This window comes from Pocillopora damicornis, chromosome 11 (genome assembly GCF_964200805.1).
Source record: "Pocillopora damicornis chromosome 11, jaPocDami1.2, whole genome shotgun sequence".
NCBI classification, from domain to species: domain Eukaryota; kingdom Metazoa; phylum Cnidaria; class Anthozoa; order Scleractinia; family Pocilloporidae; genus Pocillopora; species Pocillopora damicornis.
Genome location: NC_142680.1, coordinates 5,977,843 through 5,993,674, shown reverse-complemented (window position 1 = coordinate 5,993,674; position 15,832 = coordinate 5,977,843). Strand labels below are relative to the sequence as shown.

Genomic DNA, 15,832 nt, shown 5'->3' with positions numbered 1-15,832 from the left:
CCAAGAAGACATTAAAAAACAATGAAATTATTTATGTCCTTCGTAAGGACTTCGTCGCTGCGACCTGTCAAGGTTAGATAGGACGTCAGGGAATTTTTCAACCATTTAGAAGTTAAAACGTGTTTTGTGCACCACCCCTTCACCCAGAACGCAGGCGCCGTCAATAGAAGGCGCATGCCTGTGCTTCTCCTTCTTGGGAAACATTTCTCTTTCTGACAATTTTTTGTGGATCAAATTAAAATCGAGGTCGAGGAATATAAGAGGATGCTTAAGACATAGTTCAGATCTATATGGGGGGCAACAGAACAAAAACAGACCTGACAAGGAGAAAGTAGCTCGTTCTAAAAACGTGCACTTTTATTTTTTTTTTTTTTTTGTCAAAATGCAATATTTCGCTATCCATCATCTGCATCCAGCATCGTGAGCCTCAGATTTTTCTTCGTAATTGAGCGAACACAACAACGAGCATGGGTTACACTTAGTATGATTCATTTATTTAATTGATCTATTTACTTAATAATTTTTATTATTATTTGGCATTTATCGTGTCTGTTGGTATTATTGTTTCTTTTCTCCTTTGCTTCTTTGCAACTTATTTGTCATTAGCTAGAAATTTGCGGCTCCTTCAAAATCCGAAATGGTGAGAAATTCACTAGCAGTAGCATTAAGTTCCAAGAGAAATTTTTGGGGTTGAATAATGCAGCTAGAATACGTGATAAAATTCAGGTTGTTTATAAGGAAATGCCATGTGATGGAGCGAAGTTTAATGTGATAAAATGGAATTTTATTGGTAGAATACAATTCAAGCACGTGCTCTTCGTGCATTGATGGGGTATGCTCTAAGTGGACTTTGGACGTGGTTGTCATAGTACGTGATGGAATGTGCGTTGTGAGAAAAGGAGCGGAAAAACACGTTTTAACTGTTAAATGATACAATAAAAATAAATGCGAATCTTCATAACCCGATAAACCTCGACCTCAATCGACGAGGCTCTTGCGAAGACGACAACCGTAACAATTATCAAATGAGCTTAAAATTTCTGGTTAGCGTCATTCTTTGTGCACGGCCCCCTGAGTCCATGACATCATTTACAAGAAAACAATTCTCAAACGCTGTGATTGGTGCAAGATATCCAAATGCTGTGATATGATTGGTGTGTGATGCATACCCTAATGCGGCGATGTGATTGGTGCGAGCAACTTACCACTAAACACGCTAACGCGACGATAAATAATGAGTAGTCACTTAGAGCCGTTTTCTTATAACACGAAGGAATCGTTCTTGTTTTGCGTCTAGAGTCGATTCCACTTTGCCATCTCTACGACTTCCTTTCCATTGTAGAGACTTTTGTGTGGCTTGAAGTGATTCCTTGTATTTTTTCGTACGAATCTTAAACTCAGTTGTATCTTTCTCTCGTTCATAACTGCTCTGTTTTGTTGTGCATTCATAAGAAACAGATTTTGAGCTCTCGCTCACGTCCTCCACAAATTCATCGTATAGTGGATTTTGATAATCACCATCCGCAAAAATATTTTGCTTAGTCCATTCTGATTCCTCGTCCTGAGTCCAATCTTTCTTGATGGGACAATTATCGTCTTCGTTACTTAATAAATTTCTTTGTTCCATCAGGTTAGTAGCCATAACAACTGACTTCCTGTCTGATTTACAAATTGAAAGTTTACACTCTTCTCTTCGGATACATTTTGTCTGGTTATCTTTGACTTGTTGCGATGTCTGGTGCGGTAATGACATCTCTCGGCTCGAGGACTGCGGCTCGATTCGGTGTTGTGGTACGGGTGCACTAAACAGATACCTTCGCCTATTTACCCCCTTGATTAGCTGAAAATCAGATCCACCAGGATCTTTTTCACTATCTTCACACAGAGATGGTTGTGATTGACAGAAGAGTACTTTAGGATCCAAGTGATCTGTTGATGATGGTGTGAGTTCATTAGTGCCTGTAGTGGTAGCTTCAGACAAACAAGGAAACATCGCGTCTCCTGAGCACTCCAAAGTCAATGACGCGCTCTCTTTTGGGATCGTCTTTTTATTTATGGGAGCATAAAACTTTCTTCTCCACTCCTCAAATTCCTCTTTTTCTTTTTGACTCCCACTTGCTCGTAGCGGACCCAAATTAGCTCGAAGAAAAATGTTCTTACAATCTTTGCTCTTGGGCAAATCAAATATGGAAATTCTACGTTGATTTTTGTTTTTTTCGACGGTGTGAACAAGATGGTTAGAACTTCTAGAACCTGCTACTGGGATCCTTTGACTAAATGGGGGGAGGTGATGAGGGAGTCTAGCAGATAACCCTTGTATTTCCAGGTACCTGTTACTCGCCACTGACAGAAGCTCTGGCTCTAGGCTTAATGACTTTTTCAGCACAGCCGTTTTTGGTCTCTCCCCTTCAATTGATACGTCTGGTGTTTCTCTGTCAGAGAGATCTGAATGCTGGTTATTCGAGCGTTGTACCTTTGTTTCAAAATTGCTCGGACGTCCTTCGCCGATTCTGGGTCTTCTTGGTAATAAGCGACGGCTGATTCCTGTGCAACGATTCACTGAATCCGATATGCTTCGATGGCATGTGTCCTCCCTGCGTAAAATGGCCACGTCAGCACATTCTGGATCAAAACAGCAAATTTCTCCGGTTAAATACATGGAGGTTTGTTCGGGAAAATCACATTGACAAAACGAATGACGATTCATGTGAACTTTAGTTTAACAAGCAAACTCGTTGCATAAAATTACGCTAGAAAATTATTCTGATCGGGTGTCTGACGGTATGGACTTGACATCGATAAAACGTTTTGAACCCATTTTTAACTTTAAAGTTAAGCCTTTATTATGTGAGGCGTAGGATCAGAAACAATTAAAAACTAATCAGTAATAATTATGATGACCCATTTGTCGCTAATTAAAATCAGACTGATAACAATGAAGGGATGAGAAGTACATCTCCAATTAAGGGCAATGTTTTGTTGTTTTCCTGGTCATTTCCGGTTCGCTACGAAACTAATTACAAACAAATCAGACTTATTATCGAGGCTTGGAACTGTATTTAGTATCGTTTATTATTCTGTTTTCATGGAAACAGAGACCACAATTAATCAGTTACCGGCTGTAACCAAATTCTCGACCACTTTAACACAATTTCGTGCTCGCCTGAATAATGTTCAATTTCACAGGATACCAATGTATGAACGGTAGAGAATTTTTGTCCATTTTTACATTTTTACATACTCTAGGGCTAGTTGATATTTATATAAATAATTTTTAATATTTGTGTACGCATAACTCACATTTTATCTTGTTTTGTATTTTTAGCTTAACATGAACCTCTGGCTCAGAAGATTGTGCGAACACTTTCCACGTCTATGACATTAAATAAACTATTCTATTCTACCACTTCTCGTGCTAAATTCTTTGTGTTCATATATATATATATACACATCATGGTCGTTATCGGCTTGGAAGTGAACTACTTAAGCAATTACCACATCAAGATTGTTTGGATGATTTTTTTTTTAGTACTTTTTTATAAAAAAAAAAACTCTATGTTAGCGTAAAGAGAGGTATATTGCTTGCACCAGTCAGCCAACGGCAAATCAGCAATTGAATTTGCATCTTGTGAATTTCTCGGGCTGATTTAGAGCAATAGAGCTTGAGTTTAGTTCATCTGCTTTAATTGCCCTCTAAGTTATCCTTCCTGGGCTACGTCTGTGAGAAACGCCATCCAAACGAATCCACTGGAAACAAAACACTGTAAATTCGGGCGATGATGCTACTTTACGCTCGTGTTCCTCATCCAAAGGAGATCAAAGAGACAATAGAACACAGAATACCCGGAGGATATTGGAGGATATTGGAAGATTGTTCTCCTTTCTCTTAGGATAAAGTAACGTGAAATTTTCGTTCTTTTGAAAGTTATGCTCTTTTTCTTTAAAAAAAATTTAGACATCAGTTACACAGTGTCTCGACTCGATCAACCCGCCCTGCCAAAGACAACTCTGGCATGCGCAGCATGCTCATGTTTCCTCGTGAGTATCAGTATGGAACCTCTTTCAGTTGACAATTCAGTTAATACTAAGGAGCGTTACCTCGGCTAATTTTCATTAATAATTTAGCTTTATCAACTGAGTTGATTAAGAAAGCAGTTGGCCAACAGGCCTTCTCCGATTGTGCCCAGCAACTTTTGAGCAACTTTTGGCATTTGAAGCAACTTCTTGCGGTTCTTGCAACCTCGAGCAATTTTTATAGCAAGTTTTGGGTTCAGAGCACATATGAAGCACAATAAAGGCAACGACTTCATGAAGAACATCGATCTATGAAAATTTCTTGTATGTTCTGCAGGCCTCTTATTTAAAATTCAAATGGATAATCGGCTTCAACTACGCACAAATATGGATGTCTTTTTTTATTTTCAATTTTAATGAACGGAAATGAATGGTTAGAAGCCGCCTTTGTTTTTTTACAGCAACTCTTTAAAGCTAAGTTTATTATTGAGAAGAACTTCTTCATCATCATCTTCATCATTTATTTGCATTTCTAATAATTAAAAAACTACATTTTTCTACAGCATTAAAATTTATAGAAGGCGAGGTTATCCAGGAAGCCGATTCAACTCACTTACAACAATGTATTCAAAAAAGAATAAGCGCTGCAAATGTGCAGCTCGGCCAAATAAGTGATCATTTAAGTAAAAACTCGTGCATTTTCGCCTCAAAGCTAGGAAAATTTGATTGATTTTATTTGAAACAGGAAGAGAAAACTCGTGCATTTTCGTCTCAAAGCTAAGATTTGACAAATTAGATTTGATTGAAACAGGAAGAAGGTTCCAAATTTTAGCAACTTTTGATATTCCGATGAGCAACTTTCCAGCATTTTAAGAGCATAATCGGGACGTGGTAAAAGAGTTTCTAAAGCTAACGTTATGAGCATTCGCCCTTTGTCAGTAACTATATGGGTTAGGTTTCATCCGGGTCAGTTTCCATTCAGGTCCAATTTCATCTGGATCAGTTTCCATCTGGGTTTCCTACCCATGGGTAATCTGGCGGACACAGCGGGGCGCACGTCTTCATCACGTGATCCGGGGGATAGTAACACGTTTTGCAAGTACCTGGAGGACAGTCGGGTGGGGGTTGGGAATCACATTTCCAGGGAACAAAGTCCTCAATATTTTCTAGTGATGTTGGAAACTTGATCCACTCAATGGCTTGGGAAACCGTGACTATCCATACGTCGCTCATGGACGTCAATGTTTTTAGAAAGTCTACGGTTCCTGTCAAGAGAAAGAGAATAAACAAAACATTTTTTTAAAAATTGAACAGAAAGCAATTTTTGGACAAATATCATAACCCATTATCATGTGTATCAGCTAAGGCCACCCCAATTAATTCTTAGAGGTTCTCAACGTACGTCTGCCGAAGTCAGGGGATGAGATATGATGGAGAACGTACGCGTATCAAAGGCGAGCCTCTCTCAGTGACGTCACGGCGCACAGTAGAATCCAAGTCTAACAACAGCGAGGTAAGAATATGATCTGCGATTCAGTATTCATCAACTCTTCCCAACTCAACACGATTGCGTTAGAAAAGTTCTAAAAATACCTTGTTATAGCCGTAAAGGTGAACAGAAGGAAATCAATTGAGGGGTAGCCTTAGTAAACTTCCTTTGCACAATCCTTATCACTGATAACTATTTGAAATAGTTTATAATTTGCCCTATTTATTCTTAAATCCTATCCACATGAAAGCAACTTTCTGATTATTCCTGAAAAAACTTAAGAATGACGACCTCTAACTTGAGATTCTTGACTTCCGAGTCGAAAATTCGTCGTCGGAAATCGGGAGTGGATGTCGGAAGTAGGAAGTCGGACGTCGGAAGCTGGAAGTCGAAAGTCCCTTCTTACCTTTCTGAAAAAGATGTCCTGTTTTAACTTGGAACCTACCTTTGTAATAAGTGCTGTTAGCTAGCCACTGTTCCTCTAAGAGCATGTAAAAGGGAGCTCTGTTGGTCGTGTAATGGCGCATAAAGTTGGTATTGAAGAGTTCGTAAGTCTCCATAGCAGTTTTAGGGAGAGTGCAAGATTCGACGAAATTGCAAAGCTTGCCGTTCAGGTCGGTATAGTCTACTAATGGAACTTCCCACAGTCCCGGGAAAGAATCTACAGATTAGGTTTGTAAAAAAAAGAGTGTTAAAATGATCGTGCAGCATGACAATTTCCCGAGTATTATCTGCAGTTTTTCACTGATTTAAATTCAATGTTTTTGGAAGCGCGTCTCTATTAGGGACGTAAAAGCAAAGAAAAAGCAAAGAAATTAGATCGGCCGGCGCGTGGTTGGCAATATTTCATTAACCCTTTACACACTAACATTAACATTTGTAATCTCCACACTTTTCTCTTTATATTTCCCATGGTACTGACAAGGAGAATGTTTCTAACCATGAGGACTATTCCCTATATCCTCACGACTTTTTGCATTTGATCAAAGGGTGATCTTGTAAGGAGAAAGTAAAAAGCCAGTCACTATTGAGGGTCGAAGGGTCAAAACTTTAGCCTCTAAGCACGTTCTCATAGGTGCTAAGCACGAGTAACTCTACGCGCTTTTCTGGTACCCTTCACCGACCGGGAGGTCAACGAGGGGACTGGCACGAAAAAGTCTTCTTTGTTTGTGTGGGTCAGACTCCTTCCGGTACGGTGGCCCGTAGAGGACATGCCACATTTTTTTAATCGCACGATAAATGGAAATTATGGCGCGATAAATGATTAATTATGGCGCCATAAATGAAAAATTATCGCGCCATAAATGAAAAATTATCGCGCCATAAATGACAATGTTGCAGCCATTGTGACAAGGGCTGCAACAGTTGAGGAGGTATGTTTTGAGGTCAATAGTTCGTTTTATTTTCGTGAAAAGATTATTGCGAAATCTTACGTGACGCTTTCAGAGATGACTGTCAGTGTTTGAGAACAAGTGTTGATTATCTAATCTTTCTGATTACATCGCAGGTTCGTAAATTTCTAGATGTCACTTCTGCAACGCCAACCCTATCAAGAAAGTACTTTCCAACTGTTGCAGCCATTGTCGTCTCGTCCACGGAAAACAACGTGCGTGACAGCTGATCACGTGCGACCTAACAATTTTCCCATTTATCGCGCGATATTTTGATTTTATTGCGCGATAAATGAGATTTACCGAGCGATAAAAAAAATATGACTGTCGTCCTTGGGCCACCGTATTCCGACACTGAGACCTCTCGCGCGCTTTGCGAGAGGCTTGCGTGAAGTCACGCCAATGAGAGGCTTGATGACGCACTCCTACTCAAGCGCGCCTTCAGTCCTCGGGCTCTTAACATACAGTCTTTCGTATCGGATATTGACATTTGAAATTCACTAGGAAAACACCCTGTCACATGACAAAGGTGACAATCCAGAATGATGTCAGACCCCACAAAAATTGTGGTCTGGGGCCGACGTCTCTTGATGTAACATGTGATCGACAGACAAAAGCACTCTAGCCTCGTCTACAAAGAACGATGCACACAATGGCCAATATGTTTTCGTACATTACACTTCTGTTGTGCGCCATAGCCATCAGTGAGGCTTGTAAATGTGCAGTACCACATCCACAGACTCAATTTTGTAATGCAGACTTTGGTAAGACTTATAATAGACCTGTTTACTGTATTCATCTAGTTCTTAGTGCTTTTCATGGGAACTTTACAACCGTGATGTGTTTTCTTCGCGACTTGCAATTTGTTGACATCGCATAGCAGGGCGCTCCGGACATATTTAATCGATTTACACTTTCCTTGACATGGGATGCCAAACTATTGAGCCACCTCGAAAAATTGATTGAAAAAAGTGTCTCTGTTCTATGATGCGCCTTTATACCATTTCCTGTAGTCTAGATGCGTCTTCGCAATCTAACATCGTAGAGGAACTTAAACTGCTCAGACCAAATTCAAGTTTAAAAGGCGATCATTAGATAAACCCACTCAAATTTTTCAAGTGAAGCTTCCATTTTTATATTCTGAACTTGGGAAGGAACGCCTTTGCAATTATAATTTCTGTTTAAATTCCGCTTTGAAACATAAGTCTGAAATGAAAGCAAAAGTAAATTTTTAAGAAGGCCGATTAGTTTGGCTTTTGTCCCCTGAAATTCTCTGTAATCTTGTTTCAAATTCGGTACCAATGAGAAACTTCTTTATTCTAGCAAAAAAAAATTATCAATCTGCTTTCGTAGTTCGGCCTTTGTAAAAACTTCTGTTCGTTACATTATTCCGTATCAAATAGAACAGACTTACGTACAGTTTTCAGTCAATTAAAAAATAAATTTATTTGTTGGTAATGTCTTTCATAAGGAACCAGCATTTGTCACTGCAGTTTAAGTTTCTTAGGTAGCATATGACAAGTAAGCAAGTTTTACAGTACTGGAGACGCCAAACAACGAAGTTTGTACTGGATCAGGGCCAGTAAGTCGTGATGGCATTCGGAAACCGCATGCCACAATACAAAATCCGCCATAGATTAAAGGCCATAAAGATTAGTTTTGACAGAAAAATAAACTTCAAAATGACCTCTATGTTGACTTAAGTTATTGTTCAAGACACATTTAGTGCTTTGTGCGGAAATCAATGTTTGTACAATGGAGACGTTGGAATCGGATAAGAAACATTATTTACCTTGAAGTACTACGTTCAACCAAAGTGACCAGTTTGGGCAAAAGGTGAAAGATCTACTATCACACAGTTGTGCCAATCTCGAATGATTTCTCAGAGCGTTTGTTTTCAAGGTTGCCTATTCAGGAGTAATACTTAGCCAATACAAATATAACATGTGAATTGCAGCTGAAAAAGATGCCACACGGTAAAACAGTTCAAAGCGTTTCTGGTATGCACTTGTTTGCCTATGTACCGATTTCCTTTATGACGAGGATGCACTGAATGCCAAAGGAACTTTCCACTATCTCCACTTTGCACTAATTTTTTCCATATGTTTCTCTCTCTTTCAAACGTTTCCTTCATTTCTCTTTTTCCATCACATTTTCCTGGCCTTCCCGCGCGAATCAATTTAGTTCTGATCAAATCGGAAAAGCTTAAAAAACGCCCGTACTGAAAGCCATATAGTTAAACCACATGTCGGACTATGATGCGTTTATTCAAGTGAAAAGGAACTGGGTTAATTTGTTAACTATTTGCTTCCTGTCTCTTGTGATAATTAGCTTTGACATCATCATGACTTCCGTTCAGGTTTCCGCAATGTCTGTCACTGTCGTGAACAACAGCACTTTCCAGGATTACACTCGAGTGGAAAATGTTACCACACGATCGACTTCATTCCCCGAAAAGCTTTTGTTTCCAACAGACAGGTCATCTGAACACCTGTCATTGTTAACGATCACACTACTCGTTTCAACTTACCCTTGTGCAAACAATCATTAATCACAAGATCTCTTTTGTGACTCCAATTACTGTTTGCCATACGAAGTTAGTTCGGAAAAAAAATATCAATTAGGGGATTATTAGTTGATCTGATACCAAATTCGCCAAACTAACATCATAAGAATTGTGTGGCAGAAGGTAAGGAGAATTACCGATAAGATCTCTGTATTGAAAAGGTTAACAGAAGTAAGTAAATACCGAATGGCTTTCGACACTCAATTTTATAGACTGACAGTGCTGTTTTTCTCCGACCCCTAGCAATTCGTGCCAGAGTTTTGAGGGAGTCACGGGAAAACGGCAATAAAATTTACTCGCTCCGAGTTCTACGAACCTTTAAAGGTAATTCAACAATCGACCGCATGGCGAGGACTCAAGGCAAGGGGAAGAACACGAAAAGGGTGATTGACGTCGCAACAGAGAGCGATACCGCTGCCTGTGGCGTACTACTCGACATTTCGAAGGTCTACCTACTTCTCGGTGACGTAGAGACAAGTACAGACAGGCAGTTGTTAACAATCAACAACTGTCAATGGCATGCTTTATGGCAAAACATCTCTGTGCAACAACGCCGCGGGCTCAAGAGGGTTTATGGGCCGAACTGCCAATGTAAAATTGAAAAGTTCTGTTTTAAGAGTCCTCCGAGCTTATGCGACGATATGATTGGTGGATGCGACAAGCCCGCTGCTGGCAGTCGCGTGACCAATTGCCGAAGGAAGCATTCTTATTGCACTCAGACTGGTGACAAGTGTAGGTGGATCCTTTCAAGAAAGGCTGCTTTCAAAAAATGCTTGCAATAGAGAAGAGTCTATGCCTCTACATGACCAGATAAAGTCTTTTTTTAATACTTCGAAGTCGATTGCTACCGACATTTTAGCGTAGAACGGATGTTCATCGACTGATCTTAACCCTTAAAATGTGATTCATGTAATCCCTTCCTTTAGCTGATATGTATTCCGCGGTAAATTAGTTATGTATTTGGAAAAATAAGGAAATAAAATGTGCCTATTCAGAAATGGTTTTCCAAGCTCTTGGCTCGTCGCTGTTCATGGCAAAGTATAGAAAGGTGTGTTTATTCTGAGTCTCAATGCTGAAACACTGCAACCAAATGATCCTTTTCCTAGAATAGGAAAAAGCTGCGACAATTAGTTTTATCTAGGTTATAAGTCGTGGAGAGTTTCTAAGCTGATGTTAGAGGCATTAGCCCTCATGATGGGAGGGTCATGAAACCTAATTGTCTTGTAATATACCTCCAACGACGCAGCACCACAGTTTCTTAAGAAACTTTTTTAGAGAGTGAGGTCATAAGAATAATGAAATCATCACCAACTAAAGAAGCTCCTGATTGTAAAACAAATGTAAAACAGGAAAGGTATAGTGAACAATATGGAGAATATGCATACTGATGTTTGGGTGTAAGGATTAAACGAATTATTTTACTTACCGGTCGGACAAGGCTCGATAACACAATCTTGGATTGATTGGTAGTCCAGCGTATAAGGCCATAAAGGTGGGTCCCTAAAGACCTGAGTAGGCATCGAAGACTCGTACAGGAAACCCAGGTTCCGAAGCGCCCTGAACTCCGTGTTTCCACCAACCTGGATGTAGGGAGCCCTGTAACCCATGATATCTTCCACTTGGACGTTGCCCCATTTGCGTAAAATCTCTCTCATGCCTCCTATCTCCAGCTCCTGTTCTTCCTCAGTTGCAGTTGCCCACCAGGTTTGTGGAAGACGACGGGAGATGGAGTTGTCAGCGATTTCGTGGCGTTGGTGGTACAACGTTTGCAGCATGCAATAGTTCGTGTACTCGTGTGACACGAAAAATGTAGCAGAGATGTTGCAACCATTGGGGTTTTTCAACCTGCCGTTGAATAGCTCTTCGTACAGAGGAAAGGCATTGTCAACCAGAGCGGCATCAAATGAGATCATTACAATCTGAGGTGTCGAGAACGGTGATAAATTGCCAGGGATTTTGGTTCCGCTGCAGAAGCAGTCGGGCAGTGTGCAAATATTTGGGTTGCATGGCTCAGCTGAATCTGCTGCTTTAGCTTGCAAAAACAGTACTAACAAGATGATAAGGGGTGTAACAGCTCTTGAAGAAGACATATTCAACTGCTTTGTGCACTTTGCTACGGAGACCTTTTTATAGAAGAGTTCCTCGTTTAGGCCTGTCCGTCGAGACTGTCAAAAAATTCCCTGATGAAGTAAAGTGTTAATTTTTATTTTTCTGGTTACACATCATATGTTATTTTCGACAACAGGAAGTGAACCAGTAGAATTCCAAAATCAACCTCTTTAAAGAATTTTGTGAAACTAATTACGAATCAAAAACCTGTTTAAGAAAGCAGAAATTATTTGCTTTCCTGAATTAAGTTTTTTTCTTTTTTTTCATCAAATTAGATTTAGCTCAATTTAATTGACCTTGGATAACCTCTAATTCTTAGAAAGATTTAGCAAATAGTGATTTATTTCACTCTTTTGTGACATGCTTTAGTTTTTACAGGAGTAGAAGTATTTCACGCAAGCACTGTCATATTGATATATTCCTTTATTTCTCAACTTTTCCTTGAAATGGCGTCAAATTTTGAATTCGTCACGCGTCTCACTCCCTTGGCGACTATTGCGTGAGAAGCACTCAGATCATGGTTCCTAACCCCCTGGAGTTAGGGGAGGTAACCCGCCTGTCCATGCATGTAATCTCTTATTTTATCTTGATCACGTGTACATGATAGGTGGGGTGACCTGCATAGGCGGGTTGCACGGTCTGCTGGGTAGGGTAACCCTTTCAGCCGGGGCGACAATTTGCCAAGTAACGTCTCAAGGTGAGGTAGCCCGCCTAGCCGGGGTCGCATTCATGTTACAAAAAGATCAGATGAGCCAAACAATAGCGAAACAGATGTGTTTTAAAACTGTTTCATTTTTCTTGGCCGTCCCATACTGAACTAAAACGTTTAAACACCAACTTTACGTCCCCTTGAAAACTCGATAGCAATTTAGTCATGTTTTAACTTTCAACTCAACAGTACATTCACATGTTATGCCGAAGTGAAGACGTCGCACCGTCAGAAACATAACGCATCGATAAAAAAAAATAGGTGAAAACAAATTCACTTTTTTCGGCAACGTTTTATCACAAGTCGCCGTCGTGATATCTTAACTCCCTAACTGAAAGCGCGACAACAACCTCGAGAAACTTCACCCCGGCATCCCGGGTTTGTAAGATTGTATGTAAACGCGGACTATTTTCGACCACTGCTAAACAGGCCCTAAAAGTAATCGGATCATTTGATGATTTTTTTTTGTCACGTCAAGATATCGACAGTGATCGATGAAAGCTGTCAAATTGGGGGGAATCACGGTGTTTGTTCAAGTTTGCAAGTGATGCGAAACTACCACGAAATTCCGGAAATAAAAAAAATAGTGTGACGCCTACATTGACGTCACGCGACGACGGGTTTTACCCAGAAACGGAATTTCAGTCGGCTATAAATCAATGCGACTTGTACTAAATTCGTCTTTGAGTCACTGCTAAGAGAGAAACAGGATCAGTTGAAAGTCAACAGCTCAGCGATTTGAAGATCATGTCGTGGCTAATCAATACAGCGTTCGTTTTGATCTTGATGTGTGTGGAAAGTGCCTCCGGAGCAGTCCTTAAGTTTCGTGGACATGAACCAGCTCAGCCATGTTCACCAGATATTTGCAAGCTTCCCGACTGCCGTTGTAGCGGAACAGACATCCCTGGAAATCTTCCACCAAATAAAGTTCCGCAAATGGTTATGTTGACCTTCGATGACGCTGTAAATGACCAAGTGGACAAATATTACCAGGATCTATTTGGGACTGGCGAACTGAAAAATCCAAACGGTTGTACCGTAACAGCCACTTTCTTCGTGTCGCACGAGTACACGGAGTATCAAATGGTACAAGCGCTGTACCACAACAGGCACGATATTGCAGATCATACAATCTCACACAGAACCCCTACTTCCTGGTGGAAATCAGCAAATTACAGTCAGCTGACGGACGAAATTGCGGGACAGAGGGAAATTTTAAGAAAGTGGGGACAGGTTAAGGCAGAGGACGTCGTTGGATTCCGTGTACCCTTCTTGCAGCTCGGGGGCAACACAATGTATCAAGTTCTGCTTGATAACAAGTTCCTGTATGACTCGTCCATGCCAACCCAGAAGTTTACGGATCCACCGATGTGGCCCTACACGCTGGATTATCGATCGACACAAGAATGCGTTATTCCGCCATGTCCTACAGGTGATTATACCCCAAAGAAATCACGGACTTGAATTGCATTATTTTAAGCGCCGATAAATTCGAAGCATCAAATTTCCCCCGGAAACACAAGGGCATTTGATTGTCGTCCGTGTCCGAGGAGTGGGAAATTTGAACCTTGCCCGGGTTGGGTGAGAACTTTAACCGGAACTGTCATTCGGTCAAGTCTTTCAGCGGCAAGCACATGTTTTATATTTTAATAAGGAAGATTTTGAAGGAAAAGAGTTCACTTTCGCGCGCAGATGGCTCAGAAGAAAAGGTCTACAAATTCGTCTCTTGGGTAGAGCATAAGAACCCTATTTTGGCTCAGGAGGGGCGTAAATTTGTACAAACCAATCTTCAAAAGTTCAAATGCCAGGGTGGTTGCCCAGGGGGGATGTTGAAGCTTCGAATTGATCAACACATTACCTGCCCGACTGTCGGGCGGGAGAGCCAGGGAATAAAAGATAATATTCCTTTGTTCCGGTCACCTAAACTTGTCGTAGGTTGTGTAATTTGCTCAGTGGTTCTCAAGGCTGTATGCTTCGATATGCGTATTTCATCCGATGATAACTTAAACAAGCTCGGATGCTCAATAGAGCTAATTCCACGTTGAGCGTCAATTGCGCGCCGATTGGTCAGACTTAAGCCGGATCTTGTTCCCAGAGTCCTCGTTTCTGGTCACGTGATCAGTGAAACAAAGATGAAACAGATGAAACAGAGATGAAACAATAATAGAAAAGGCCGCGCTTGGACGAGAAGGACTGGTGTCCTGTGTTAATCTAGCTGGCTTATCACGCAGAGTGACTAGTGAGTAGGTAGGATCTAATGTTTGGTATGTTTTGTCTTACGCTGTATTTTGTTTTTCAGATTCATTCCCTGGTCTTTGGGAGGTTCCTATGATCGACTACACCGATTCACGAGGAAATCCATGCAATATGATTGACGAATGCTACCCACCAGCCAATGAAACGGAAGCATATGATCTATTGTCGACGAATTTTGAGCGACATTACACCACGAACAGAGCACCATTCCCCATGTTTCTGCACGCTGGATGGTTTGCGAGATATCCATACACTTTAACTGGTAAGGATACAAGAATCCTATCAGGACTGATGCCAGTATCTGGGCAACTGCGCACCTACCCCTCCCCTAACCAAACGACAGTAAACTGAAAACAATTTAGGGTTAAAGTTGAGTTTAGGGAGGGGTACGTGCGCAGTTGCATATATACTGACTTTAATCCGGATATAACATTATTTGTCTTCATTGAAGTATTTGAATGTAGGAAAATTAAGCCCTAATTTCTAAGATAGCAAAATACCCACTATCATTCATTTTTTTGCTAATTAGAGAATTTGGCGTTATATCGGTCAAGGCCATTTCCCTTGGTTGATCAATGTCCGTATCATAACAACTGTACACCTACCCTAAACCCAACATTAACAAATTGTCTTGCGTTTATCTCTCAGCGATGGAAAAATTCCTCCAGGACATACTCGCTCGTGGAGACGTTTGGGTGCTTGGAATAAAACAAGTGATCGAATGGATCAAATCGCCAACCAGTCTTGACGACATCGAAAATTTCGCCCCCTGGAAATGCGACTCGCCTCCCCCGCCCCCGGCCTGTTCCTCCCCGAACGTCTGCAGTTTCCCCGACGACCCGCATTACTTGTACACATGTACCCGCCCCTGTCCCGCTCATTACCCCTGGGTCGGAAACCCGGACGGAAACTAACTTCAGAGTACGAATGTCCCGGATAAAGAAATACGCTCGCTTAAAATTTCTCCAGTTGAAGCAAAAATGAAAAAAAAAAATGTTGTTACACAAATAACTGTGAATTCGAAAGGACTTTTGAACGTAGCTAGGATTAACGTGCTACTTGACAATTCTGGAATTAAAGATGTATCGAGTAAATTAACGCTTTTTGCATTAATAACAGAAAAGAAAAGCTTTAGAGATCTGTTTTGCTTTTGTTTGTCAATAAACTTTTTTTTTGATCAAAGGAACTTGATGGTTTCGGGTCTCTTCAATAAACAGGCGAAAATCTGTTCGATTACGTGCTTCATCTCTGATCTTGCTGAAGCTTGGTTGAGGGTATTCGCAAACAATGCTGGGCAG

The 15,832-nt window shown here is 40.8% G+C and overlaps 3 protein-coding genes and 1 long non-coding RNA gene across 4 annotated transcripts; 3 read left to right on the top strand and 1 right to left on the bottom strand.

Moving 5' to 3' along the window:
- Positions 1-4,514: 4,514 nt before the first annotated feature.
- Positions 4,515-11,563, bottom strand: LOC149037164 (chitin deacetylase 7-like). Its single transcript, XM_089187465.1, has 3 exons — positions 10,887-11,563; positions 5,949-6,164; positions 4,515-5,279 (listed from the first exon to the last, which is right to left on the bottom strand). Exons 1-3 carry the CDS (start codon positions 11,548-11,550, stop codon positions 5,014-5,016), a joined length of 1,146 nt encoding a protein of 381 aa, XP_089043591.1. The 5' UTR covers positions 11,551-11,563; the 3' UTR covers positions 4,515-5,013.
- Positions 6,787-7,249, top strand: LOC149037166 (uncharacterized). The gene is made up of 2 exons (XR_016181113.1): positions 6,787-6,876; positions 7,011-7,249. It is a non-coding gene; the product is annotated as an uncharacterized LOC149037166 (long non-coding RNA).
- Positions 7,311-10,458, top strand: LOC149037165 (tissue inhibitor of metalloproteinase-like). Its single transcript, XM_089187466.1, has 2 exons — positions 7,311-7,658; positions 9,704-10,458. The coding sequence occupies exons 1-2, from the start codon at positions 7,538-7,540 to the stop codon at positions 10,240-10,242; spliced, it is 660 nt and encodes a 219-aa protein (XP_089043592.1). The 5' UTR covers positions 7,311-7,537; the 3' UTR covers positions 10,243-10,458.
- Positions 11,564-12,347: 784 nt separating the features above from the next.
- LOC113683726 (chitin deacetylase 7) lies at positions 12,348-15,720 on the top strand. Its single transcript, XM_027200995.2, has 3 exons — positions 12,348-13,710; positions 14,578-14,796; positions 15,183-15,720. The coding sequence occupies exons 1-3, from the start codon at positions 13,026-13,028 to the stop codon at positions 15,446-15,448; spliced, it is 1,170 nt and encodes a 389-aa protein (XP_027056796.2). The 5' UTR covers positions 12,348-13,025; the 3' UTR covers positions 15,449-15,720.
- The last annotated feature ends 112 nt before the right edge of the window (positions 15,721-15,832 follow it).

Coding starts and splice junctions, on each gene's coding strand:
- LOC149037165 (XM_089187466.1), top strand. CDS start 7,538: ATGCACACAATGGCCAATATGTTTTCGTACATTACACTTCTGTTGTGC. Junction 7,659..9,703: donor ATTTTGTAATGCAGACTTTG/GTAAGACTTATA, acceptor TCCGACCCCTAG/CAATTCGTGCCAGAGTTTTG.
- LOC113683726 (XM_027200995.2), top strand. CDS start 13,026: ATGTCGTGGCTAATCAATACAGCGTTCGTTTTGATCTTGATGTGTGTG. Junction 13,711..14,577: donor TATTCCGCCATGTCCTACAG/GTGATTATACCC, acceptor TTTGTTTTTCAG/ATTCATTCCCTGGTCTTTGG. Junction 14,797..15,182: donor ATATCCATACACTTTAACTG/GTAAGGATACAA, acceptor TTTATCTCTCAG/CGATGGAAAAATTCCTCCAG.
- LOC149037164 (XM_089187465.1), bottom strand. CDS start 11,550: ATGTCTTCTTCAAGAGCTGTTACACCCCTTATCATCTTGTTAGTACTG. Junction 6,165..10,886: donor TATCGAGCCTTGTCCGACCG/GTAAGTAAAATA, acceptor CCTAATCTGTAG/ATTCTTTCCCGGGACTGTGG. Junction 5,280..5,948: donor TAACAGCACTTATTACAAAG/GTAGGTTCCAAG, acceptor TTCTCTTGACAG/GAACCGTAGACTTTCTAAAA.